The 27,368-nt window shown below is 40.3% G+C and overlaps 2 protein-coding genes across 2 annotated transcripts; both read left to right on the forward strand.

Moving 5' to 3' along the window:
- The first annotated feature begins 235 nt into the window (after positions 1–235).
- On the forward strand, positions 236–10,031 carry TRIM65 (tripartite motif containing 65). Its single transcript, XM_075177809.1, has 7 exons — positions 236–497; positions 747–1,212; positions 3,241–3,336; positions 5,118–5,348; positions 7,150–7,321; positions 7,403–7,546; positions 8,667–10,031. The coding sequence occupies exons 2-7, from the start codon at positions 775–777 to the stop codon at positions 9,221–9,223; spliced, it is 1,638 nt and encodes a 545-aa protein (XP_075033910.1). The 5' UTR covers positions 236–497; positions 747–774; the 3' UTR covers positions 9,224–10,031.
- Positions 10,032–13,899: 3,868 nt separating this feature from the next.
- On the forward strand, positions 13,900–26,667 carry WBP2 (WW domain binding protein 2). The gene is made up of 8 exons (XM_075177810.1): positions 13,900–14,019; positions 17,566–17,674; positions 18,668–18,803; positions 19,940–20,032; positions 21,952–22,083; positions 24,267–24,389; positions 25,177–25,244; positions 26,180–26,667. Exons 1-8 carry the CDS (start codon positions 13,961–13,963, stop codon positions 26,231–26,233), a joined length of 774 nt encoding a protein of 257 aa, XP_075033911.1. The 5' UTR covers positions 13,900–13,960; the 3' UTR covers positions 26,234–26,667.
- Positions 26,668–27,368: the final 701 nt, after the last annotated feature.

The raw sequence follows: 27,368 nt of genomic DNA on the forward strand, positions 1-27,368 counted from the left end.
GAGCTGTGAGTGACAGGGAGGGATCATGTGATCCCTCCACACATGCGCTGTCCAGCTCTGCTCTCCGTAGCAGAGCTGACAGCATTAGATTTCCTCATGTACGCCAGCTGCAGCTGGCGTACATTAACATGACAAGTTCCCGAAAAAAATGTTTTTTCGGGACTTGTTAGATTGCGGCCAGGAGCAGTCACCATTCTGTTGAATGGTGACTGCTCCCAAAAACGAAGAGGAGTGCAAAGCAGCAGATATCCATGATATCTGCTGCGATGCCCCCTTAATAAATTTGCGGAGGACACTGTGGGACCTTAATTATCCGTTAAAAGCACTATCGTGCTTTATAAATATGCCCCTAAATCCTATAAATTTTATAGGATCTGCTGCTGAAGTCTTGGTGCCAGATATCCCAGGACATCTTCAGAGGTCTTGTTGAGTCCACACCTTGAAGGGTCAGAGCTGTTTTGACGATAAGAGGGGGATCTACACAATATTTTACACAGGTGGTGTTAATGTTGTGGCTAATCGGTGTATATTTCCCTTTAAGTATTCTCACCATGCTGTCAGCAGACACTCCCTCTCTCTTCCTCCACCCCCTTCTATCTGCTGTTTTCCTGGAATACAAGTTTCAGTTTTCATTTCTTGCATTTAGCCTTGTGCTTCTGTTTTTTTTTTTACATTGTTGTTGGAGCACCCTTAAATTATCTTCTGTCTTTGTAATCTCATTTAACCCTGTTTCCTATGTATACCAGCCCTTGCTGATATCTCTCCTGCCACACAATGTCAGAAGCACGCCTGGACTCCCTCAGGGCCAATTTGAACTGCAGTATCTGCCTGGAAATGTTTACAAACCCCTTATCCCTGAAATGCGGACACAATTTTTGCCAGAAGTGTATCCATGAGCACTGGGACAGCGAGATTCAGCACCCGGCCTTCACCTGCCCTGACTGCAGGTCTTCCTTTGATTCTCGTCCAGAACCACATAAGAATGTCGCTCTCTCCATGGTGGTGGAAGAACTGAGAGATAAGAAAGAGGGAAGATTGTCAAATCCAGTACTAATCAGACCGAATGTTTCAAAGTCTCTATGTCAGCGGCATGATCAGGAGCTGATATATTACTGTCGCACTGAAAAACGCTGCACCTGCCGCATGTGTATGTTAAGAAGCTGCCGCACTCACGACGTGGAGAACGCTGAGGTACAAAGTCAGCAAGAGAAGGTGAGAGGCAATATATTACTACACTGAAAGCCTCTCGTTCTTTAGATAAATAGGGAAACTATTTGTAAATGTTTAAAATAGTTTCCAATGTTCATTTGTTATATTTAAATATTTGTGAAACTATGATAGCGGAATAACCTTTCCGGAATTCTGTTTAGAAACACTAGTCCAGTATTTCAGCATGTAATTAGTAGTATAAGGTACCTTATCAATGTCTAGTTGGCTGTTTGCTGTTTTTGTGACCTCAACCCTACATAATATATAATTTGTAATATATTAGGTAGGCTACTAAACACATATTTAACTAAATGTATTCTACCACCATCCTCCCATGAAAACTTGGTCAGCACCGTTTTGTATTACAACTGGCAGGAGTGCTATATAGAATTTTTTAATTTTTTTTATTGGAATTTAACCTTAAAAATAAAATTGATATGACCTGTCCCTTCTTTCTTTGAATGTCCAAACAGTTCTTTTTAGTCATTTATAAGTTGCTCATTGCCAGCTACCATATTTCTATGTAAGTCAGGCCCAAGTAACTGATTTGGACCAACCAACGTGAGACACTTCAAAGACACAGACCCAAAGCACTCTTTACATCCACACCAGAGAAACCCAGCTGTAACTGCCTTTAATTAAATAAAATATAATGACTAAATTACTTTATTAACAGAATTCAATAACTTTTTTTATACACTACATTACATGTAGAAATTTTAACAGAGTAAAATGAATAAATGACTATAAGCTCTTTAATCGAAGTTACAATGCTGGGCGTGGTCCACGCAAGACGTGCTGATATATGTGGCTGCAAATAACTGTCACAGTTTCCAGACCACCCAGCAGGTCACATGTTCTAGATCACCCAGCAGGTGCACAGAGAGCGTTCACTACCTGTCACAGTTTCCAGAGCAATCAGCAGTTGCAAAGGTTTATTGCCAACTGTCACATTTTCCAGAGGACAATAGTAAATCTGAAACGATGCTACTGATTACAAAGCCAATTATTTTTGCAAATCTACAGACCAAGAACTTCAATTTAGTATATGAATATATAATATATTTAGTATATGAGTATAAAATGTGACAGTTGGCAATACACCTGTTCACTTGCTGCTTCCTCTTGAAACTGAGACAGTTGGCAAACTCACCCTGCTGGTTTGTCTGGAAACTGTGACAGATATTTTCAGCCACATATATCAGTGTGTTTTGTGGGGACCATGCCCAGCAATGTAAATCCGATGGAAGAAGTTATACATATATTGTAGTGTATAAAGAAATTTTTTCGCTCCTTTTAATATAGTTATTTTTTCATTATACTCTGTTGTTAAAATTTCGACATGTAAAGTAGTGCATAAAAAAGTTACTGAATTCTTCAACTTAGTCATTACATTTCAGTTTAATTTAAAACGGTTACCACTGAGTTTCTCTAGTATATTTTTATATATCTTTAGTATATCTTTATATCTGAACATAGAATGTTCCTTTTAAAGTTTTAGAATGATTTTTGTATAATTCAAAGTTGGGTTTTACCAGTTTTTAATGCTGCACTTTGACATAATTTCTTTAGCAAAATGTATAACAAGGAAACAGTTAATCATCAAAACAACTGAGTTGAGCAAGTAACATGAGACTGTATAGCACAGAACTGCCTACGGGGATAGGTCATCAGAGGTCCCAAAAACTACAATTATAGAAGTTAAGTAAGTTACAGCGAAATGTCTATTTATAACTGCCATAGCTAGAAATGGTCCATTCTCTAATTATCACCCGCCTTCTTTGCTGCAACCTCCTCCTAGGTGGCGTTCCCCTAACTGTTATCCCCCTCCCCCCACCATATGTCCTAAATGTCACGGTGAGACTGATCTGCTTGACCTTTATATCTCTCAATTAGCATATAGACTTCCCCAATTTGCTATATGATATCGTTTTTCCTGAAACCATTTAAAATGCAAGGAACCTGCAAACTTGCATATGACTGTTTGATATGCATACATTGGTTTTACTCTATACCCCCTTCATACTACAGGAGAAACTCTCTAAAAATCTGCTCGATATTGATCGCCAGAAGAAGTGCATAGAAGAACAGATTGAGGAATGGGAGCGCAAAACACAGAACATGAAGGTATTGAGGGGGATTTTCATGTAGTGTTGACATGGTTAACTGTCCAATACAATTTTAAAGCTTAATTTTTAAGACTGATAATAATTATTAAGAGAAATAGTTATAGAATGGTTTTCTACCAATGAACTCAAAGTACTTGATAAAGAATTTGATAGATATAGCAATACTGTATTGGAGAGCACATGCCTGGGAGATGTGTGAAATTCCTTTAATTCTTAGCCATATCGATCCTTGGAAATTTATACTACTGAGTGACACAGCTATATACTGCTATAGATTTGATGCAGTCCAAAATCTAAAAATCATTGTCATGAATGACCCATCCTGTCCCAGATATAACAGTCGAAACAGCTGGCTGTGACTGGCGTCACCTTAGTCACTTAGCAATGAATACACCTTTTCTGCCACCATGAAGGCTTTATTATGGAGTCCTTACGTTCACCAAAACCACTTAATGTTTCACACTTAAATCATATACACACATACACATATCATGAGCCTCCCTGGCTTCATAAGTTCACAAAGAATCACAGAGAAAATTCTAGATTAAATATATTTTAATTCGAAAAATGTTTCCAAGACTTAGTTAGAAAAAGTTAATGACAAGACATACAATAAATTGCACAAATAAGTTTCAGAAATAAAATAGGAGTGTGAGGGAACACAATTGAGAAAAATGGGACATTTCAGTCTTGATAGACCCCCTCGTGAAAATGCACACGTTATTGTCTAAGGCAAAAGATTTTAAACCTTTTTCCACATAGCTCTCAACCCCCACCTTTGCAGTTTAGCTGTCAATAAGGACAGATTGATCTCCCAAATGTCACAGGGCTTTCGAAGTGAGCTAGGGATGTCTTGAGATCGGGAATATTCACAGGACCTTGAGTTCTCACCTCTGCTCGTTCTGCTTGGCTAGATGGTTTACAACTTTGGAGCTTCAAACTTCCCAGATGCCTATCTCTCCCTCGTCTGGCTAAATTCAACAGACTGACACTTGCTTAGGTTCAAACTAATATCATCTAGCAAAGCACACGTTGAGATTACATTACAAGGTTACATACAATATACATTGTCATACATGAATTCAACAGAAAATAACAATCAGTCATTAGATATACAACATAATCATCACAATCATCATCAGTTTAAAAATTGGTATTTGAGCATACGAAATGCTCAAAGAAAATTACCAATGTGTATTGGGGGGGGGGGGCTGGCTGGGGAATTATAATGTGAACTCTATGCTACATAACCTGTGGGAAAGGAATGGTAGGAAATCTACGTTTAGTTGGCAAAGTGTGCAGGAATTGGGATGAAAACTTGGTCATAATGCTGTGTGAAATGATAAAATCCTGTACTTTTCTTTATTATGTGGGTTGAATTGTAGGTAGTTTTTTAAATAAAGTATGATGTTTAAGAGGCTGGAAGTCAAGTCCATCAATTGGTGAATAGAAGAGTCTGGTGGAAATGGAACTTGCTGTGTGTATAGAATGAGGAACAGCAATTGTACCGTGGTGCTCAATGCTGTGGGAATAAAGAGTAGCCTTGTAGGTTGGGAACCCCAAGCTCCGTCTAGGACAGCAATCTATTTATTCTGGGCAAGTCAGGTGTAAGCTATAATAACTGCAGAATTGGGTTTAAATAATGTTCAGCTGCAAACAAAACTAGGATGTATGCAGATTAATTTTCCAGCAGGATGTTGACATCAAGACTGTAATCTAAACTAATAAAGCACAACCGAATACATTTTTATGAGACTTCTCCTTTCACCCTCATTGTAGGAATTTCATGATAAGCTGGTGTCTGGAATTTTGGCTACATTTGAGCAAGTGCAAAAATCATTGCAAGCTTGTCAAACACTTGTTATCGAGTCTGTGAGGTGTGAAGAGCATGCAGCCATGAACCAGGCGTCAGAGCACCTGAGGCTTCTGCAGAGACACCTGGAGGCACTGAAGAACCACCAGGTGGAGGCAGGGGAGCTCTTACAGGACAGTGATACTGCATTTCTGGAGGTAAACGCAGCTATTGTTATTGATTTATAAGGCACCCATGTGCTCCACAGTGTTGGGACGGTTGGGAAAACAGAACATACATAAAACGGGGACATACAAGGTAGGCAAAATAAGTGCAGATGTTCAAACAGATAGGAAAGGCCCAGCTTATGGGAAAAGAACAGACCTGAGACAAGAGGAACAAGTATAACTCAAAGTGGAGAGTGGGACAGCAGCAGGGGTGTGGGAGTGCAAGTAGTATAGGTAAGAGTAGGGCAAGCTAAAAGGTAAATATGTGGGAGGGTTTCAGAGGGTGTTGGGAGATGTGAAGGCTGGGTGACAGTCTGATCAGGTATGGTAGTAGTTTTCATAGGTGGGGTGCGGTATGGGAGAAGTCTTGTAGGTGAGAGTGAGAGGTGGTTTTTGTAATGGAGGCCAGGTGCAGGTCAGAGGTAGCTCTAAGAGAATGTGAGGGAGACTATTCTGAGATGTATGAAGAGGTGGTTGGACTCTGGAGGATATGGGAAGCTAGGTCTTGCTGCAACATTTAGGAAGGGTTGAAGTAGAGATGGCTAAATGAGGAGAATTTTAGATAGGGAGGAGATGATGAGAGACAAATGGATATCTCAAGATACACCCAACTCAAAACACAGCAGTAGTTCTACGTCATGCATACAAATGCATATGATTCTGCCCAATTCTATGCGGTCTGACTGTGTTCGCTATAAATGCAAATATATAACTCACATTACCCTATTTGTACACAGTATAATGTAATAATGTGTCAAGTACACAAGATAAAATTGCCTTGACAGTATTAATAAATTTGAATTGCATATTCCATGTAAAATGTGCTAAGAAAGAAGCACAACCACATACATTGTTTACCGCTTTAAAAATCCAATGGGAATCTTCTATACTGCAGTAGTACAAATGGAAACAAAAATAAGAAGTCCAAGAACACCGTTAGACTTAACATAATCTAGCTGCAATGCTAACGGATGAATTAATAAAGCACCGTCAGCTGGATGGGTGAGTCAAACAGCCAGTCATAAGCGGCTATATAGTGTTGCTGGTGTTGTCATCATCAGCATTTACCTTTGCACCAATCCTCCAATACCAACAGAGGTACACCTCTAATAAGTGTATCTGGAGATAACTCTAAGTCTCATTAGGTCACATCTCCTGGGGGCATGTAATCGCCCTTACTGTCCTCAGCTGTCGCTAACTGTCCCCAAATCTAAGATATGCTGAGATATAAATAGGGTATGCATGCGCAGTACATATATTTACACCCCCACATATGAACTTATGTCCTACTATAAATGAGGCTATTAAAGTGAGCAGTACAGCAGAGGACAGAGACAAGGGTGACACAGAGGCAGTAGGCTTGGAAGACTGGGTAAATTATGGTGTTGATGAGTAGGGAGATTTGGGGTGGGGGGCGTGGAGACTCGGGGGAGGGAAGATGATAAACCCCTGGTTTGGACATGTTCAGCTTTAGGTTGGACGTCAAAATCATTGGGAGAATAGGTGGAATTATTGGAACAGTGATTGAATGTGCCTATCTATGTCATTTTCTTGTAAGTGGATATGATATCGGGGATGCAGTAGCATGAGTCACCTTAGCTAATTTAACACCGTTTGGTGATGGTCTACAACCTTATGGAAATTACTGAGTTACACCTGGAAGTAGTAATCTGATTAACAGACCAACTCTATAAAGAGTGCTCTGCTAGCCTGGTAATAAAAGGAATTTTGTATATAATGTCTGTTTTACAAGGGGCCCTGCAGCTTCTAACTCGCCGTGTTACTCTCCCAGGGTCTTCCTCGGCTTGTCCCAGTTGCGTGTGCTCCAGTGTCGCCAAATATCCAGCTGCGTGGAACCCTGCAAATGGATGTAGTAAACAGGGTTCTGCCTGAAATCACAAGGCTACTTCAGGCTGAATTGCCCAATGGATTGCACCCTGAGAAACCACATGATGACAATAAAGGTTAGTGCGAGTTGCTCCTGGATGGACAAATTGTGCAGTGTTTTGCGTTGGATGTCTTATGACTGTCACTCTGTGCTATAGAGACCTCAAGAACATCTGGTGGTTTTGTCACAAGTGCCACCTGCTGTGCAGCTGATTCCTCAAGAACATCTCCTAGTAAAAGGAAGACAGAGCCAGGTAGAGCTCCTGCACGGATGAGTCACCTCAGAGCACAACTTTATACAGGTAATCTATCTATATATCTGTGTATCATATCAATCTGTGGTTAAGTAGCACCCTATTCCATCATCACTATCACTCGGCACTCATAACTGCACTGTAGCTGGTGCAGATGATACGACTGAAAAACATGTACCTTAGAGAAAGCTAGAATTGGACGCTGCTGTGTATGCTCGAGCTTGGCACACCCTTAATGTACCATGCCTACATACCTAACTTTCAGTACAAGCCCTTCATCCACCTGCATAGATGCACAGTGGCAACATTAACGGCATTAGAGCCTGGTGAAATACACCTAACATTTGGCTAGTCACTGGGATATAGCATAGTTGCCTACTCTCCCGGAATGTCGGGGGGAGACTCGCGAATTTCTGGGCGTCCTCCCGGACTCCTGGGAGAGCGGAACAACCTCTCGCATGCAGAATCCTTAGTTAGTTAACAGGGTGGGGGCGGGGCTTATTGACGCGATTCTTGCGTAATCTTGGCCCCACCCTGTTGAAATAAGGTAAAATTGTGTTGCCTGCTTGGGGGTGGGAAAAAGTGACGCAATTCGGCGAGCCCGGCCCCCACATGCCCACCTGCCTCTGGGATCTCCCGGAGCAGACCAACCAAAAGTTGGTAAGTATTGGGATATAGCTATTGTATTAAAAATGTTATATCTATATCTATATTCATATTCCAAAAGGCTCAGTATATCTCACCAACCACCTCAGGACTTACACACAAGACTCATGAGATAAATGGTACATCCATGTGAATATGAAGGTCAAATTGAATATTTACCTACAAACCCTGTCCTTTAACCCCCATTAATTTACAGTGGTCACTGAGTTAGGTCTATATGGAAGGACACTTCTCAAGTGTATCCATACTCGATCCCTGGTTGGCCACCCTGCAACAAGTGACCATTAGGCTCACCCTGACTTAAACACCCTCCAGCGATTCACTCTAACACTCACCCACCAACCCATAAATTCATAATAGCCACCACCATTCGTTGACATTAGATCCACCTGACACACACACTGCTTACAATATTCCTATTACAAGGTAATGTACACATTCAGAATTGTTGTAACTGTTATATGAACACTTGGTTCTGAAGCACACCTCTTTCCAACTACAGATTACCGTAACCTCACATTTGACCCTGAGACTGCCAACAAACACATCCAGCTATCACATCAGGACTGCAAAGCCTCACACAAAACTCGAGTCCATAAGAATACTATTCCCGAGTCTTCAAAGCGGTTTCAGAGTTGGCAGGTAATGTGCTTGGATGGATTCTCTGAGGGAAGTCACTACTGGGAGGTGGACATCTCAACCTTCTTTGTGGAATTAGGAGTGGCATACGGCTCCTTGAAACGTACCATGGAAACAGAGGACTTAATTGGACGGAACAGCTACTCATGGGGCCTGCAACTGAGAAGCATGCACCACTCTGTTTGGCATAATAACAAAGAAATTCAGCTTGTAACACCAAAGTACCACAGGATCGGGGTTCATCTCGACTGCCCAGCTGGCCGTCTTACTTTCTACGGCATTGCAGGTGATAGTCTGGTGAATCTACATAGTTTCTCCTGCATTTTCTTTGAGAAGGTGTTCCCAGTATTTTGGATTGGAGAAGACGCAAGTGTCTTACTCTGCCGCACACAAAATAGTCTAAAGGATGATGTTGCTTAAATACTAATCAAAAGGATTTTCTAAGCCAAAACAGACTGTGAAGAAAAAGTATACTGTCCATGTATAATCTTGTGGTGTCCTGACGTGCTGGTCTACAATTTCCGCAGCTTGTAAAATTGTGTTGTAAAATTGATCATATTCTCATAGAATATTCAACAGTTCATTTACAACAACATCTACAATAGTGGGGAAGAAAAGAAAATCATCCTCTTTATTCTTCTGATGAAAAACAATCTAAAATCCAAATCAATGACTAAGATTTATCTAAGAGGAAAATTCAGGGCTATTTAAAGCTGGATCCATTGCACATATTATATGAATGATACAATAGAGAAGTGGTCGTACAAGGTCCATACGACAGAACAAGCAGAATGTGCAATTAATAATCATTGACAAATAATTCTCAGGGAACATCACTGTAACGAGTAACACGGAGGACCCGTCGTCTTGTGTCCAGATTACACATGCCTATTAAGGTATGTCCTAATAACATGGATACTGCTATAGTACTAATAAAATGTATATTACTTTCAAAAAGGAATATTTCCTGATGAAGAGTAAGCCAGTGTTTGAAACGAGTTGAGGTGACAGATCCATTGATGGAGGCAGTAACTGTGTGCTTAATGCAGACTTCCATCAGAAGATTATGCTGTGACTACTGTATTGATCCTGTACATGGCTGGGACAGGAACACAAACAAGTGACCAGCAGCTGTGGATCCACACTTGAGCTTGCTGTTTCTGTATTTGAATACAAGTCCGGATATCTCTTCTGTTGTTGCGCAATAAAGTATTGTGATTACCTTGTATGCTTTCATTTTTTTTTTTTTATATACCTATAGCATTGCTTTGAAAGTGCTTATTAATATATGAAGTGCTGCCATGGTTGTATTGCTGATATGATAGAACATTTAAAGTTAAATGCTTCACAACATTTTCTCTTGGCCTCTATAAGCGACACTATAACACAGTTGGTTTTGGACCGCCGCTGTGTCTGAATGGTCCACCCTCCACACATAAAGGTTCACACCTTTGAAGACCCCTCCGTGACACGTACCAGTGCACTTAAGTGTTCAGAAAGGCAGAAATAAATGTCACATCAAAGTACAAACTCCGTACCATTCTACCCTTTCAACAAAATAAACTTTTCTGCTTTTCGCCTAAAATAATGCACTCTTTAACCTCATCAATGACTTCCGTTAATTATGAGAGTGATGGAGGCATCAGGAATGTTACATATATGGCACTTTTGTGTGCATGAAGATTTTTATTGCACTGCTTGGATTCCAAATAATGCGCTCATTCACCAAGAACTACTATTAAAATGATAGGACAAGACCCGAAGACCAACAACCAAGTGGACATGTTCGTGTGCCTCTCCGCATAGCAAACAACGTCCCTAAAAATATACCCCCTCCACCTTGTTATCTCATTTCAGTATGAACACTGCACAAAAATAAAATATAATTTTTGCCCTACTACCAAAAACTAAACACACCTGAACAACTACTCTGTATTTTGTTAGGACACACTCACTCCTCCCTTTGGCCAATGCAAACTTCTCCTCCTCCGTAAATGTCATAATGCTCTGCAGATAACTTGTGCCAACCGCGGTGTATGGCCTGATCCTGCACTATGCACTGGATGTTTTGTGCTCCGTATATACCTCCACTGACTGATAAAGTTGGTCTCATTGATTTGAAGTAAAAAATATTGATGTGGAATTGGATAGCATGGGTTTTTACCTTAATGGTGGGCACAATTATATGTATCAGTTGCCCTTGGTCACAACAAGGTGGCTGCACATGACCTTTGCAGAGAATCAGATCACATTATGGGTTTAGAGCACCAGCATGAAGTGTTAACACAGTTCAAACCATTAACTAGCCACTATCCAGTCAAGGACTGATCTGGTACATGGACTGGGTGAATGCCCATCAATAAGAGGAAAGCAAGGGGTGGAATTACTAGTCAGAGGTGATGCCTGCAGCTACCAGGCTTGGTATCCAACACTGGTCTAAACGTGCAACATTTGGTCTTAGGTTTTCCTTTTGCATTATTTACAGTCTACATTTAGTATAATATTATCTATTATTTTGTCTCCTACCCACACTATGCATTATGAAAAATAGTGCACTTTCATTATTTCTGTTAACAATGCATAGGGACCGTGCACGCCTTCATTTAACGCTCATAGCTGGTAAATCACATGAGAATTACTTCAGTACTTCAGATACTCCTGGTCAGGAGGCTTGTAGTGGGTCATCATAGCTGATAAAACAGGGTGTCACAGACGTGAGTGTCAGATGATCGGCTCCCATCCAATCATGTGGCCCTCCCTTTGGCCAGTTACGCCTCTCTGTGGCCGAGCCTTCCAGCTATGCATAGTAAACTAAATAGATCACTTCTAATAGGAAATAGTCATTTGGTCGTCCAATGTACACAGTGTTCCAATGTAGACACTCTGAAGTTGTGGTCTCTCAACTATTTCAGAATTATAGGTGTAATTCGTGTCCATAGCAGAGAGCAAAATTATAAAATTAAAAGGGTGGATCTTCAATTCTATATATTTAAATGAGCAGAAAGAGAGTTAACTGGATTGACTAAGCATCTTGTACACAAAGGAGTACAGAATTCATACAGGTTACATTTTTACTGCTGGTTCCAATGTTGTCTTAACTCGTATTTTCAATGGGAAGTCATTGGCACATGCTAAGCTCATGAAACATACTTGTGTGCTCTGAAAAACAATATAAGCAAATGCCTAAAATAAACAAAACGTGAATCATTAAGACAACCACCATGTTTAACCCATTCCAACTGTGCCCAAAGATTTACATCAACAGCAGCTAGGCTTTATACCCCACTGATGTTAGATAACATTGGTTGCATATGACTGAAATGCATTGGGCATACTTGAAACCTTTTACGATGCTGGCAGCTCCAAAGAAAGAACCAATTGGCTGTGGTAGCTATGAGAAACACACCACATCTGCCCAAGAGGACTGGTAGTTAGGTACAAGCTGAAGTCAAAGGATTGTAGAAGATAGAAAAGAGATGGACAAAGCCAAAGTCAAGGAATTGGTGATGGTAGAAGTACAGTCAAACAAAACAAGTCTTCTTCAGGGCACAAATGGAGAAATACAAAAAAAGATTTTGATCCTGCAAAGGTTTTGATAGAACTGAGGGACTTTATATAGGCTAGAAACAGGTGAGATAAATGTTCTGGTTGACTTCATCTTCACTGAAGGGCTGACTGCAGAATATAGAAATCTGTGCAGTAGTTCAGACGAGAAGATTAGCTAGTTTACTGTTCTTAGTAGAGTGCGGATTACAGGAATTGAGAAGTATTTGTAGCTGTGATTGTGAATAGTTTTATGACAGCTGGCATCTGGAGCTAGTGTTGTAAATCCTCACAGTAATTGTTTTCTGTCAGCTGCCATCTGGAGCTAGTGCTGTGAATCCTCACAGAACCAATTTGTCATCCAGGGATAAAAGGCATGTATGTATATAACAATTTTTTATGTTTAGTATCCATGGGACCTAGCCTCCTCTCAGCCTTTATATGTTTATATGTTCAAGTCCTTTAGTAAAGTTTACTTATGATAAGTAAGGGCAGGATGAATATCCACCAAAGAGATTCTAATATACAGCATTTAGGTAATATACAGAAAATCAGGTGTTGTGGTGTCTGTGGATTTGGTAAGAGCTGTTTATAATTAGATGCAGTTGCACAAGGCTGTAGAAGGGTCATGCACAACTATTTGTAAAGAGTAGCTTTATTCCAAGCAAGGGTAAAACCCAGTAACTATATGGCATATATACAGATACAAGATATACAAACGTATGCTCTTAAACCGTGTGTGGTGCAATTTTGTCCAGCCCATTTAAGTATTTCTGTGAGGAATAAGCTAAGATTTAGTAATTGTTTTCTGCTTTTTACATTTTATTCCACTGCAAACTAAAGAAATATATATGTGGACAACCAGATATTTTTTTATTACGTTCTACACTTTTCTGGAACAAATTATGCATTATTAGAAAAACACTAAGGGCCTGATTCATTAAGGATCTTAACTTGAGAAACTTCTTATGGTTTTGTCCAGGAGACTGAAATGTTACAATGCAAGGGGTGCAAATTAGTATTCTGTATGGCACATAAGTTAGATACTCACAAATACTTGATAGCTTATTTGTACACTTAAATTTAAAGTTGATATTTGTGTGCTACATGAAAAAACAGTCAGTATCTAACTTATGTGCCATACAGAATACTAATTTGCACCCCTTGCATTGTAACATTTTGTCCAGGAGACTGAAATAAGAAGTTTCTCAAGTTAGGGCCTGATTCATTAAGGATCTTAAGACACTATTTAATGGATGGTGCAATATTCCACACAGAACTAGTAACAAAGTGCAGCAGGCAGACATGCAAACCTACAGCTTACAGTTACACAGACCTGACCCATCCTTTACCCACTGGCACTTTTCCATAGAGATGTATGTATATTTATATCCCAGACACCAGCTACATGTGTTCCTCCTCCACTTCCTGCCATTAAGTCTGCAGAAAGCACCGCTGACCAATCAGATCACAGTAGTGCCGCTGCACTGCCATCCCAATCCATCAATAACAGGAGAAGGGCGTGGTTAGACTGGTTGCTACGTGACGGTATCGCTGTGTACGCTGATTGGCTGCAGGCGGGGTGCGGGAGGTGTGCCTCTGCGTGTCTGCAACATGGCGCTGAACGGAAACCATCTGGATGGCGGAGGCGTCGTAATTGACAACCACGAGAGGTGAGTGAGAGCCCGGCGATCAGGTACAGAGATGGGCTATCGCATCCTGTCACTGCGGCCGTCTGACTGACTCCATCAGAGTCCTTGGCTTCAGTTATGTCAGTGAGGGCGGGGCTTCGCGTGATAGACAGGGCTGCTGACCAATCAGGGGCCGCGGACATTGTAATGTTCACCTGTCAAACCTAGCACAGTGCATGTTGCACACCTAGCACTGCAGAGCATGCATTATGCGGGATGGGTATCATTTACTTCAGAAAGTAAAGTTTAATAAAAGTAATACTATGGCTATACACATACTATCAAGTGTGTCATGTCAGTGTGATGTATTGGATGTAGGATTATACCCTGACCTATGATCCACTATGTATATTATATTCAATAACATAGTTGCACATATCATTTAATATACCCATATTGAAAACAATAAGTGCATAGTGTAATATATTAGGCATCATATAAACATACATATTCTATATCAGAGTTCTCGGGGTAAGATTCTCAGCTATAACCTATGTCGATTAAACAAATGATTCTGATAAAATAATGAATTATGTGGCAAAGTCCTCAGCATGAAAAGATAGCAGAAGGAGAAGTCCAGGTTGCTTCAGCACAGATTGCTTATACATGTCCAGAGTCTCAGTGGAATGGACTAATTAGTCAATGCATAATAAAAGGGCAACTTCATAGCCTCATCATCATCTATTTATATAGCACCACTGATTCCGCAGCGCTGTACAGAGAACTCACTCACATCAGTCCCTGCCCCATTGGAGCTTACAGTCTAAATTCACACACACACACACGTCAATTTTTTTTTTAAAGCAGCCAATTAACCTACTAGTATGTTTTTGGAGTGTGCCTAGGTATAACATCCATAGAGCTACCATAATGGGACCCTTGAATGGAAGGCCTTACTGGCCCTTAGAATTAACAATTTGATGGTGATCCAACCAGTGGATAATGGAAGGTGGTCGTAGAACAGAATTTTCATGATTATGGCAGCGAGTCTGATGCCAATTATCTAATGTGAATACCTATTGTAGATTCACTGTTTACTCATCTCCTTCCTTTAAGGCTTATTTTTCAAGCAGCATGGGATTGAGCAGGTTGGGGAGTTTCTAGCAGAGAATCATCCCATACATACTGATATTTAAAACTTTTAAATTTACATAAAACATTGGCCTGTTATCTTGCCTGGTAATTCACTATTTCATTCAAAAGAAGGTCCACCTATTCAGTTTCTCTTGGGCTTGTTGGAAGTGGTATTGCATTGTTATTATTTCAGATATGCCGATGATTTGGAGAAACCATATGTGTTGTCGGCATACTATACTGCAGAAGGTGCCTTGATATTATTTTCTAGTTTAGCTTGTAACTGAGCTTGAGTCAATAGCTATAGCCCTGAATTGTTTGATTTCTCCAGTTAAATTTACTGATAATGATTATAACAACATTCTATATGCAAGCAGCCACTATCCTGTTTTTTTAACTTTCTATATTTGAGGGTGCTAAGGAATAATATAGGTCTGAATAAGGCAGTACATCTGCTCTTGGAGATATGTGATTTAGTGAACGTAGATTTTCTAGGAAAGACATTGAATGTCGTTTACCTAAGGCAAGACATCAGATGCATGTCATTTCACTACCGAAGATAGGTGGCAATAGCAACCTTATGTTCCCTAAACATGAAGCATATTGGATGCACAGGCTGGATACTATATATATCGAAAAGCACAGAATTAATTAAGCCATCTTGGAATTTTGCTTTGCTGGGCCATAGATTGGCCGCGTTTTGTGTGCGCTATAAGAGCTATCCTGTCTGGCTGATATAAATTCTGCGACTGTACATGCTCTCTACTATACTGCTAGTGCAGAACTACTCCTGAATAATGCCCTGCAACTTTGTGGGTATTATGCACCAAACACTTTCTATTCTGAGCCACAGGTTGGTTTCCTACTTTTGTCTGCTGATTTGCATTTTAATTAAATATAATTAGTCTATTCGACTGAGGCTCTGGACCCCATGGAGATGTACATACGTATATGTGGTGAGAAGATCGATCATAGCGACTACTTGTGCTGATTGATTTTTGTACAGGATACTTAATAATTGTTTTATCAGGATTTATTGCTCTATCAACATTGGTTACATCATCTTGAGACTCTGACCCTACGAACTCTGAAATAGAATGTTGTCTACTTAGGTTTATATGATGTTAGAATGTGTGGTGGCACAGTGGTTAGCATTGCTGTCTTATAGCGTCAGGGGCTGGCCGGCAAATTTTAGCCTCGGGGGCAAGACTCAACTCAACTGCTTATTAGAGGAAAAAATACAGGTGGCCCAGTTACCTAGCCCAATATAGGACCGGCCCGAGGTGCAGATGCCCCCCCTGATCCCCAGCCAAGTGTTCCCCTACATAGGCCCAGATCTGTGTAGAGTTTGTGAGTTTTCTCTGGTTTCCTCCAAAAACAAACTAGTAGCTTAATTAGCTTCTGATAAAATTCACCCTAGTATATGTTTGTGTGTGATAGGGGATTTAGACTGTAAGCTCCAATGGGGCAGGGACTGATGTGAGTGCTTACATATTCTCTTTAAAGTGCTTAGTAATATGATTGACACTTTTCAAATACATTATTATAATAATAATAGTAATACTAATTATGTAGCACCATTCTTTTTGTTTTCTATATGGGTATGTTAAATGATATTCACAACTATGTTGTGGAATATAATCAACACTGTGGATCATCAACATATCTGGTTTTCTGAAGTAACATTTTCATAATTTTGTTTTGTTTTTGTGTAACTATGCTGATTATCACAATGTGTGTTGTGTTTCACTATGTAAACTGGCTACTGGCCTTAGTATGGGGTTATTGTTGGTGACTATATTGATCATCTTTTCAATACTTAATTTAAACATTTTTAACTCTTTTTGTGAATTCTTTTTATTTCATCATTACCGACACTCGGGTATATTTATTAAACTACTGGTGTGAAAAAGTGGAGATCTTGCCTATAGCAACCAATCAGATTCTACTTATCATTTGTTTAGTACCTTCTACAAAATGACAGCTAGAATCTGATTGGTTGTTATAGACAACATGTCCACTTTTTCAGTAGATATAACCCTCAGTCACTGACGTACTCTCGACACTGCCTGTCATCAACGTGGATCCAGGTTGTTCTGAGTTCTTTCACATACTCTTGTACCACACTGACACACGTAGTCAGTGATGTTCTTCTGATGCAGAGCTGGACTCCATGGCATCTCGGTATATTCACTTTTTGAGACGTTAAAGGTCCAAAATAAAGATCGAAATTTTGAGAATCCTACATTATGTTTGATTTCTAAAGCATTGTCTGTTGGTAAAATGTTCAAGTTTGGCGAGTGCCTGTTTGTTCTGCAAATGTGATGCTCAGGAGGCTGTTGAGGCTTTTTGGGTGCATCCCAAACTGTTGAAATAAGACATACTCTTCTCTACTTCAGAATTAGATTGTGAGCTCTGTGACAAGCAACTAAACTGTACACTATTTTCTTCCAGTGTTTTGATGTCCTATGAACATGTGGAGCTTACATTTAGTGACATGGAGAACACACCAGATGCATTTCGAGGGACCAAGAAGGGCAGCGTAATACTAACTCCGTACAGAGTAAGAGCGTATGGCTGTGTTATCTTTCTAGATGTTGATCCGTGACACCTTTACGTTGCACATTGTTTATTTATGCAATATCTGTATTAAACTCAGAAGGGGTCTTTTCTGATCCGTGCTGTATGTGATCCAACTTTAAATCTTGTGCCAAGCCGCTCTTCAAACGCATTTCGCCACACAGGACTTTGTCCGGAGCCTCCCTGTGTGATGAAACGCATGTGGAGCAAGTTTTGATACAGTGCAGATAAATGTATCTGCTCTGGAGAGTGATCAATCCTACACTTAGGGAAGACAGACTTTCATTTCTTCCTTTTTTTTATATGGTATGAGTTTTTAATGTGTAATAAAGAAGCTTTTGAAATAAAACAATTGTGTGCATTACAGAACACCCATCTCTAACTTTTATGTTTCTCTATGTTCAAATCTTGTTTTTGTGTGTCTTCCTCCTAGTTTGTAGTGCTTTGCTCTGGAGTTTACTTAGCGGCCTCAAAGAATAGAGCTGAAATGCATCGTGTGTTAGGCTAGGGAAAGATTTGTGATTTTAACTTTTATTGTACTGCGGAGATATGTAGGGCATCTATATGTCATGTTAACCCAGGACAGTGCACTTTCAATGCCTTTTCTTCATATAAATGATCTATCTGGAGCAGATACATCAACAGGCTACGTTAGTAGACCTGATTGTAACTGTTTACCACATTTGGCAGAGAAGGTGGTGGAGTTGGCCATTATGGACTAACTAAGCGTAATTACTGTCAGAATGTTAGAAATAGCAGCCTCTAGCATTTGTTGTCGTCTGTACTGTGCTGAATGTTGTTATATTACTTTGATAACTATTTATTAAGTGTGAACATCCATAATACATTCAAACTTAAAGAAGCAGAACAATTGCTCTGGAGATATTTTGGCAGGGGTGTTTATGAATAAGCCAAGACCTGGATGTTTAAAGTGTACCTATAGCCTGCTAATAAGGTGTTACATTTAAATCCGCAGGTGATATTTGTTTCCAAAGGAAGAGACCCAATGCAGTCATTTATGATGCCTTTCTACCTGATGAAAGACTGTGAAATCAAGCAACCGGTTTTTGGAGCCAACTTTATCAAGGGCACTGTCAGAGCGGAGCCTGGCGGTAGGAATCACATATATCATGTAGTAGTACCGCTAATCCCACCATATGTCTGTAGTTTATAGTAGAGAGTATTCTTCTCTTCTATCCGGTATGGCTTTCCAGATAAAACGTTTTCGTTTCATGAGCTGGATTAGATTATACTGTATTGCAGCGGTGCTCAAACACAGTCCTCAAGAGCTACCAACAGGTCATGTTTTTAGGATTTCTGTCTGTAGAAACCGCTGGGCAGCACAGTGGCCTAGTGGTTAGCACTTCTGCCTCACAGCACTGTGGTCATGAGTTCGATTCCCGACCATGACCTTATCTGTGTGGAGTTTGTATGTTCTCCCTGTGTTTGCGTGGGTTTCCTCCGGGTGCTCCGGTTTCCTCCCACACTCCAAAAACATACCGGTAGGTTAATTGGCTGCTATCAGAAATTGACCCTAGTCTGTGTGTGTGTGTCTGTCTCCCTCTTTGTCTGTCTGTGTCCGAGTCTGTATGCGAGTGTGTGCATATATTAGGGAATTTAGACTGTAAGCTCCATTGGGTCAGGGACTGATGTGAATGAGTTCTCTGTACAGCGCTGCGGAATTAGTGGCGCTATATAAATAAATGATGATGATGATATTGCCCGTCCCAGGAGAAGAAATGACCTCACCTGTGCATGATCAAAGAAATCCTGAAAACATGACCTGGAGATTAGATTATACTGTATTGGTTCCCGCACGGAATCTGCATTTTTTGCAAATAACAACAAGCAGTTTTTTTATGAATAGGTTAATTTATGTTGTAAATTTAATTAATTTCATCATTCACGCCATCTCCTACACTACAGTATTGTTGCACCAGATATTTGTATTGTAACAAGTACATTTTTTTAGTATTTATTATGTCACTTGCACATCATGCCGGGATTTAGTGTGTTCATGACCCATTTGCCCTTAGAGCGTTGTTATTAACATTTTATATATTTTGTGTTTATCACTTTATTCATGATCTGAACCCGACTTAATTCATGTATCGCTGTGGTGGACTGATAAATAATCTAAGGCGACGCCAATACATATGTAACCCCTTGCACAGCTAGGTGTCCAGAACCTCATTGGATGTAAGGACAGTACGTGGCATTTCACAGCTCTCTTACCCTTTACCCGCAGGTGGCTGGGAAGGCTCTGCCACATTCAAACTCAGTTTTCCTGCTGGGGGAGCTATAGAATTCGGCCAACACATGTTACAAGTGGCCTCTCAAGGTAAGCGGTTAATGTCTTCGTAAATCCCCTTTCTTTCCTATAATACTACTTTGGTGAAGGTCCCAGAACTCGTATAACTGGGACTTGGACCTGCGGCAGTAAATGAGAGTCGTCTGGTGATTGGAAGAGAGTCAGCTTGTAAGTGTACAGAAGCAGTAATGGATGTGATTTATTCAGTTGATTTGTGGTCTATTTACCCTTTGATGTCTCTTTGGTGCATTTATTTGCATCTATTTTTATTGATAAGCGGTTGGTGCACATGAAATTTGTAGCTTGAACCAATGAGCATAATATATAGCTTTTGTTGTGTTCTGTGCTCTTCATCTGTCATAACCATCTGCTAAAAAGATCATGGGGCAAATTTATCAAACTGCGGATTTGAAAAAGTGGAGATGTTGCCTATAGCAACCAATCAGATTCTAGCTGTCATTTTGTCATATCTGGTTTTCTGAAGTAACATTTTGATAATTTTGTTTTGTTTTTGTGTAACTATGCTGATTATCACAATGTGTATTATGTTTCACTATGTAAACTGGCTACTGGCCTTAGTATGGGGTTATTGTTGGTGACTATATTGATCATCTTTTCAATACTTAATTTAAACATTTTAACTCTTTTTGTGAATTCTTTTTATTTCATCATTACCGACACTCGGGTATATTTATTAAACTACTGGTTTGAAAAAGTGGAGATCTTGCCTATAGCAACCAATCAGATTCTACTTATCATTTGTTTAGTACCTTCTACAAAATGACAGCTAGAATCTGATTGGTTGCTATAGGCAACATCTCCACTTTTTCAAACCTGCAGCTTGATAAATTTACCCCCATGACTCTGTAAACTCTATGGAGATCTGACTACACTGCTGGTCATGAGAGAGTGCACACTTCAGAATTTGCTCGACATCGTTTATAGAGATGTTTAGTCCGGTTATAAAATCAACTGAAATGATACGATGCGCTTTGGAATGATAGAACATGATAGTGGGAGCGTACACAGTAATACGATGTCGAACCTCATAGTCGTATATCGTGTGATGGGCACGATAATTGGGTGAAAAACCTGTGGTGTGTACCCATCTTAAGTATACATAGTCATTTATAATACCTGGGCGAAATAAGTATATATATATATATATATATATATATATATATATATATATATATATGTATGTATGTATATATGGGAAGCCTTATTACTGAAATATAGTTAAAGGCAGTTTTATTTCTAAAGTTGTCAGTTCTCTCAATTTTCAGTGAAGTTTGCAGTTTTTGATCAGTTTCTCCAAGAGTCTAAAGTGAGCTGGTTTGGGGATTTCCTGTGAACAGGTATTAGATGTTTAGCAGCTATGAGTAATAAACTTGTAGTGTAGGTTTATTCATAGATTCTCTGAGAGGTGGTAGATTGAAGTATGATATTCAGCTTGTATTATATATTTATAGAAGTCTTGATTTCAGTCTATAAGTGCCAGCATGCACAAGGGTGCAAGTGCCGGGGTTACAAGCTCGCTGCTTAAATGTTAATGTTAATTCCTATGGCGCAATAGCTTTTTTTTTTATGTGTTTGTAATATTAAATATATCAGCACTGCATTTCTATGTTTTTTTTTCCACGTATTACAATACATTGTGCACCGAAATGGTTTTCAGGCAATCAAAGCCGTATGAGCCCAGTGAGATTACTTTTGGAGATTTCCATGATGATTTTGCTCATCACTCTTTAATAGATTCCCCCTGCTCTACACTCCACAGTACAGACATTGATGATTTCTGTGATTGTGAGATGTAGCCTATGACCATTTGTTTTATTGTGGAGGTTTTGAATTGCAAATCGCCACGTGATCCACTAAATATAGGCAATTTGGTCAAAATCATTCTATTATAGATGTCTTGCCAAGTTTTTTCTTTCTGTCTTCTACAGCTTCAAGAGGAGGTCCTCCTGCTGGTGGATTTCCATACATATCCAACGGAGGGTATGCCTATCCACCAACTGCGTCCAATGGGATCTATCCTCCTCCCCCCGCTGGGTACCCTTTCCCCCCACCTCCCACTGGTAAGTGTTTTACCATTGCAGTAATAATTCAATTTGTAGACTTATAGTTTTACATTATGTTCTTAAAGCTATGAAGTTATCCCAGGAAAGTAAATTCATTGATGCCCTAAATATAAATCCTTAAAGGCTAATTCCAAACAAAAATGAAGAAAAAATAATGTTGGCTGAAATTAGGTGACCTACCAATAAAACGCAGTGTTTTATTTGTTGATGCTCGATGAATTCATCGATCGATGGTCCAAGCAGGATACCCCCGCCTCTGCAGCGGCCTCATTTGAGGTTATTAGAGCCCCTCTCTCACGGTTGTCTTGTTAGCATCAAACTCAAGTATGTATTTTGTAACGGCTCAGTACATCACCTATGGACTCTCAGGGGGGTATTCAATTGTTAGCGAGATCCCCGGAAAAACGAGCGCTCGAAAAATATTACCGTTAACACGGTAATATGCGCGTAAATACCGTTAATACGGTAGTTTACTCTCTGAATTTAAGCGAGTAATTGGCGTATTAACGCTAATATTTTTCGAGCGCTCGTTTTCCGGGGATCTCGCTAACAATTGAATACCCCCCTCAGTGTTAATATTTCAGCAAACCCATCTGTTTTTGCCAGTAAATTTTATATTGTACATCTATCAAGGTAAACAACCTATTAATCACCCTAAGCTGAAAAGACTGGAATCAATTGACATTTTGAAGACTGCATTTGGTAGCCATAGTCTTTAAAGAGCTAGAAAAGACAGCATTATAGGGGCAGTGATGTCACAGCTGCTCTAATGACAGCTTTCTATGTATTTTTAAATACACATAAATGCAATTAAGGTTCCAGATATTATTTGATTAGATCAATGTTTTTATACCAGCAAAATAAATATCGGGTTATACAGAATACAGTACGAATACTGATAGACATAGATCTGTGTCATTCACTCTGATTATTACCTCCCCTTGTCCCTTTTCATCTTCCCTGGTTGGTTCATTCATTCAATGACATAACTAATAGATATTCATTGCCTTCTACCAGTAAGTCACTAACTGCAGTTAAACAGGGACAGAGATTCACTTTTCACATCCCTGAAAACTCTGCAATGGCTGCTGGCTGTACTTCAAGAACATTGTGCACATCCCCTGTGATGTTCTGGTTACACTTTCCCAGCTATGTGACCAGCCTGCACTTATTGGGGAACAAAACAACCTCTTCTGGCCTTGTCCTCTGTTGATCCAAGGGCTCCGTGGAAGGTTTCTAACACTCTTACCACATGCTTGACAATCTTATCTAGATGATGTAAGGACCACGGCTAATAGATAAACTTTTAGAACCAAGCTAAAAGAGGTCTTCACCTTTAGCAGCCGCCTTTTCCCGTAAAACTAAAATTGTTCTGAAGTACTCGGATGCCCCCAGGATGTATACTCTAAGGTAATGGAAGCGTATCAATTTAGCCATAGCGTAGGGAGTAGAAACCGGAATACTAGAGGCAGGAACCGGGGACAGGCCAAAGGTCGTAGGTCAGTAGCACGCTGGAAAGTCTAAGAACAGGCCAAAGTTCGGGGCAGGTAGCAAACAGGGAAATCCAGAAATAGACAGAGGTCAAGCGGCACAGGCTTTCAAACAGAGTCCAGTAAACAAGCCAAAGGATCACAACAGGTAACAAATCTTAGGACAGCAAGGTATCCATAGGACAGCAGGGCAGCAACCAGAGCAGTACACTAACTCTATAACCGGCAGGGAGGCTAAAGCCTCCTGAAGCTGATTTAACAACTGACAGATGCGCACCGGGCCGCGGCAGTGAGAAACAAAGTGTCCCGGTTGTTGCCCTGATAACAACTGGGACGTGGAGCCCAGAAGTGACATCCCGGCTCTCAGGGCAACAGCCGAGACGCGGCCCCTGCATACAGTAAACAAGTCGTCTAAATATATGTTATGAATTGTAAACAACATATATATTAAATGTTGGACAGTAGGCTGGTACAACCCCTTCTATGTTGGGCTGGATACTTTTTAATACGGCTCATCATCATCATCAAACGATAATGTTTTGTAATATACATTAGTTTATTAATGTTCTGTAGGCGTCATAAAAAATCTTAAATGGCTTTTGACCCACTAACTGGACAGCCCTATGCTTTAATGTTGTATATGTAATGCACTGTGCGTTGATTTCCCTTGTATCATGTGTTCTGTTACAGAGTTTTACCCTGGACCTTCCATGCAGGACAGTTCTTTGTCATACATGCACCCACCGCCTCCTCCGTATCCAGGCCCCATGGAGCCACCGTCTGCATGTGCCTCTAACTTGCCTTCTACAGCAGGTAGGACAATGACAGGCAGCTAAGCCCTGATATATAGGGCCATGTAACCGTAAGGCCATTTAACCACTGCAGTTAGAAAGCATTATTTTACTAGTATTTTGTCACCAGTAAAAGCATTGAAATAGGTATAGGGATGTTCCAATCACCTGTAACACACTTCTGCATCTGAGGTCAGGGTTGGCCTGTTAGACAGCAGTTTATTGACATTGCCTGCACTATTTGTTTACTGCCTCTCCTTGGACCCCTCCCACCTCTACCGCAGGAGTAAGCACTGGTTACACACCGCATGTCAAATACAGTTGTATCCACCGTGTCCATGGCATTTTCTTAACGGGTAACCGGTCTTCAAGAGATGTCAACCCGTTAATTTGTAAAGTATTTGTATTGGTAAAATAATAATAGGATAATCTGCAGACATGAATTCATACAGGTCTGCTGAAATGTTCATCTCACAAGTGGATTATGTTGGAAACAGGTTTAGTATATGTTTATTGTATCACCCCAAGATATATGTAACCAATATTAGGGATTTCAGAATATACAATACTCCGTGTCAATCAAATTTCCATTTGTATTGCAGAAGGTGTGAAAGTAACTAACTGACAATCGCACAAATATTTGCTGAGATTAAACTACAATCCAAAATTTAAAATGTGTGTTGTTTTTTTTTTTGCCTGTGTTTGAAATTAATGCTTATATACAGCATATTTTATGCCCCATGTAGTGTTGGTAAAGGTTGAGTTGCATTGATTCCTAAAGCTTAATTATACTCTTATTCCTTCTGTAGCGGAGGCCAAGGCGGCAGAAGCGGCTGCCAGTGGTTACTGCAGTCAGAGCCATGCTTACATGCCAATGGTAAGTCTGTCATTGTTGGATTGCTCCTGCGAATGGACACGAAGGTCCCGATTTACAATTAGACGAGTACATTTGCGCGTTCTAATTTTTTCCCATAAAATTTGTCGCACTGCAACCCGAATTTTCAGCTGCACATAACTGACACTTGTGGCCCTTTGCACTTCGAGAAGTGGATCAGGTGCATTCTCTGTACTTTAATAGCGGGGTGATGCCAGTTAACCCTGCCCCGCTAAGCTGCACATATATTTGGGGTCAGTTTGTATTTTATTTTTGGGTTTTTTTAACTCGAAAATTTTATTACACAAACACAAGTGACAACAAGTGTCACATTTCACAGTAAGAGTGTCATTTGTAATAAAACGTAAACGATAATACTAAACTAACTAAATCAAGTTATAGCAATGTAAATTAAGGGGGGGACAGATGTTGGGAGGGGAGGCGGATTGGTCGTCAGTTATTGCATGCCAGGGGAAGTAGGGAACCCACAGGTGGGGAAGCTGCCAGAGCTATGTCACGAAATGTGGGATAACCGGTAGGTCCATTATCACATGGGGGGGGGGCTACAGATAAAGCCAGGGAGCCCAGACTTGGTGGCACTTGTCTTCCTTATCTTGCAGGTGGGAGGTAAATTTCTCCATATTGGCAATAAACCAAATATAGGACTTAAGAGAGGAGATGCGGGGAGGTTCTGTACGTTTCCATGACCTAGCTATCAGACACCTGGCAGCCAGAGTTTGTTTTGTAGGCATGCTTGTTTGCTTGTTGTTCCTACACAAAGTGCGTGTGAGTTCTACTCTTCGCATGCAAGTACTACCTTGCGCGTAGGTTACATCCGTATTGAGAGTTGAGATGCGCTTTAACTCTCTTTGCAAATCTATATGTACCCTCTAAAAGCTGAGCTTAGTAATGTTACTGATCTGTCTTCTTTCTTTCAGGACCTCCCTCCACCCCCTCCGTATTTCCCCCCAGACGAAAAGAAGAATCAGTAAGAAGTCTTGTGCCCGGCAGCAACTCCCAACCAAGCTCTCTTCATTCCCTTATGGCTTGCACCCTTAACTAGATCTTCCGAAGACACCAGTTGTGTAACATTCCCAGGAAAGGTCTTCCAGTAGACGCCCCATAGTTCATTAACACATCACAGCGTGTGCTGGCAGTGGAGTTTTTAGTCACTTCCTAAGTTTTATTAAGAAGACCATTTTAAACCCGTTTTCTCCTACAGTATATCCACTGGTGTCTGTTCCGCTCCTAAATCGTACCTTAGCAGACTGGACTGTATAGCATCCTGCCATGTTCAGCATGCACTAATTCTGATCTCTCTAATCTGATTGATGTGCATATGCAACACTAATGTAAAAGAAATTAATTTATTTTGAAGTAGTCTTAAAATGCATTGAGTGTAATATATTAAAATGAAGTAAAGATGTGTTAGTCTTTTGTGATCATGTTCTGTGAGTGCTTCGCTTCTATGCATGCTGCAGTTTTTGAACCCACTGAATGCATAGAAGCTGTTCTATCAGACATCCCTGGCTCCATGACTAGTGCTTTTGGAGTCCCAGCTCCTCCACTGGTTTCTGCTTTGCGGTACCAGTGCTACATGAAGATTGGGATTCTGCTATAACCCACTTTTCTCCGCAACAGAGGCCGTTTCAGGATTACTGCAAATCCATGGGAGACACAACAATGCTGCAAAGGGCTAATCCTGATTCCAAACCTAAGATGACCTACCTTTGCAAGCAACTTTTTCCCATGTGAACAAAGCCCATAATTAAAAAAACTAAACCTGAACCATAGTCTGTCCCCTAACCCAACACCTGTGTAGAAACCTTACCCTAATAACTTTTTTAAATATTTTTTTATTTCAAAATGACGGATGAGGGACATTAGGCAGATGGAGCCTACTAGAGTTTGCTTTTTGCAGAGGTTTCTTGCCTACAGTAAAATCATATGTATGATTAACATCACTGTCGGGATAAAGGGTGCACAAGAAAACAGAGAAATGTCAGCCATCCACCATCCCCTGGAGACCAGCACCTACACCCTGCACTGAGGACTACATACAAGCAAGAAGTGACTACTGTTGTAGGCATTGGTGTGTTGTACAGCTGATCTGACACCTACGCATAA

The sequence above is a fragment of the Mixophyes fleayi genome, chromosome 6 (assembly GCF_038048845.1).
Source record: "Mixophyes fleayi isolate aMixFle1 chromosome 6, aMixFle1.hap1, whole genome shotgun sequence".
NCBI classification, from domain to species: Eukaryota; Metazoa; Chordata; class Amphibia; order Anura; family Limnodynastidae; genus Mixophyes; species Mixophyes fleayi.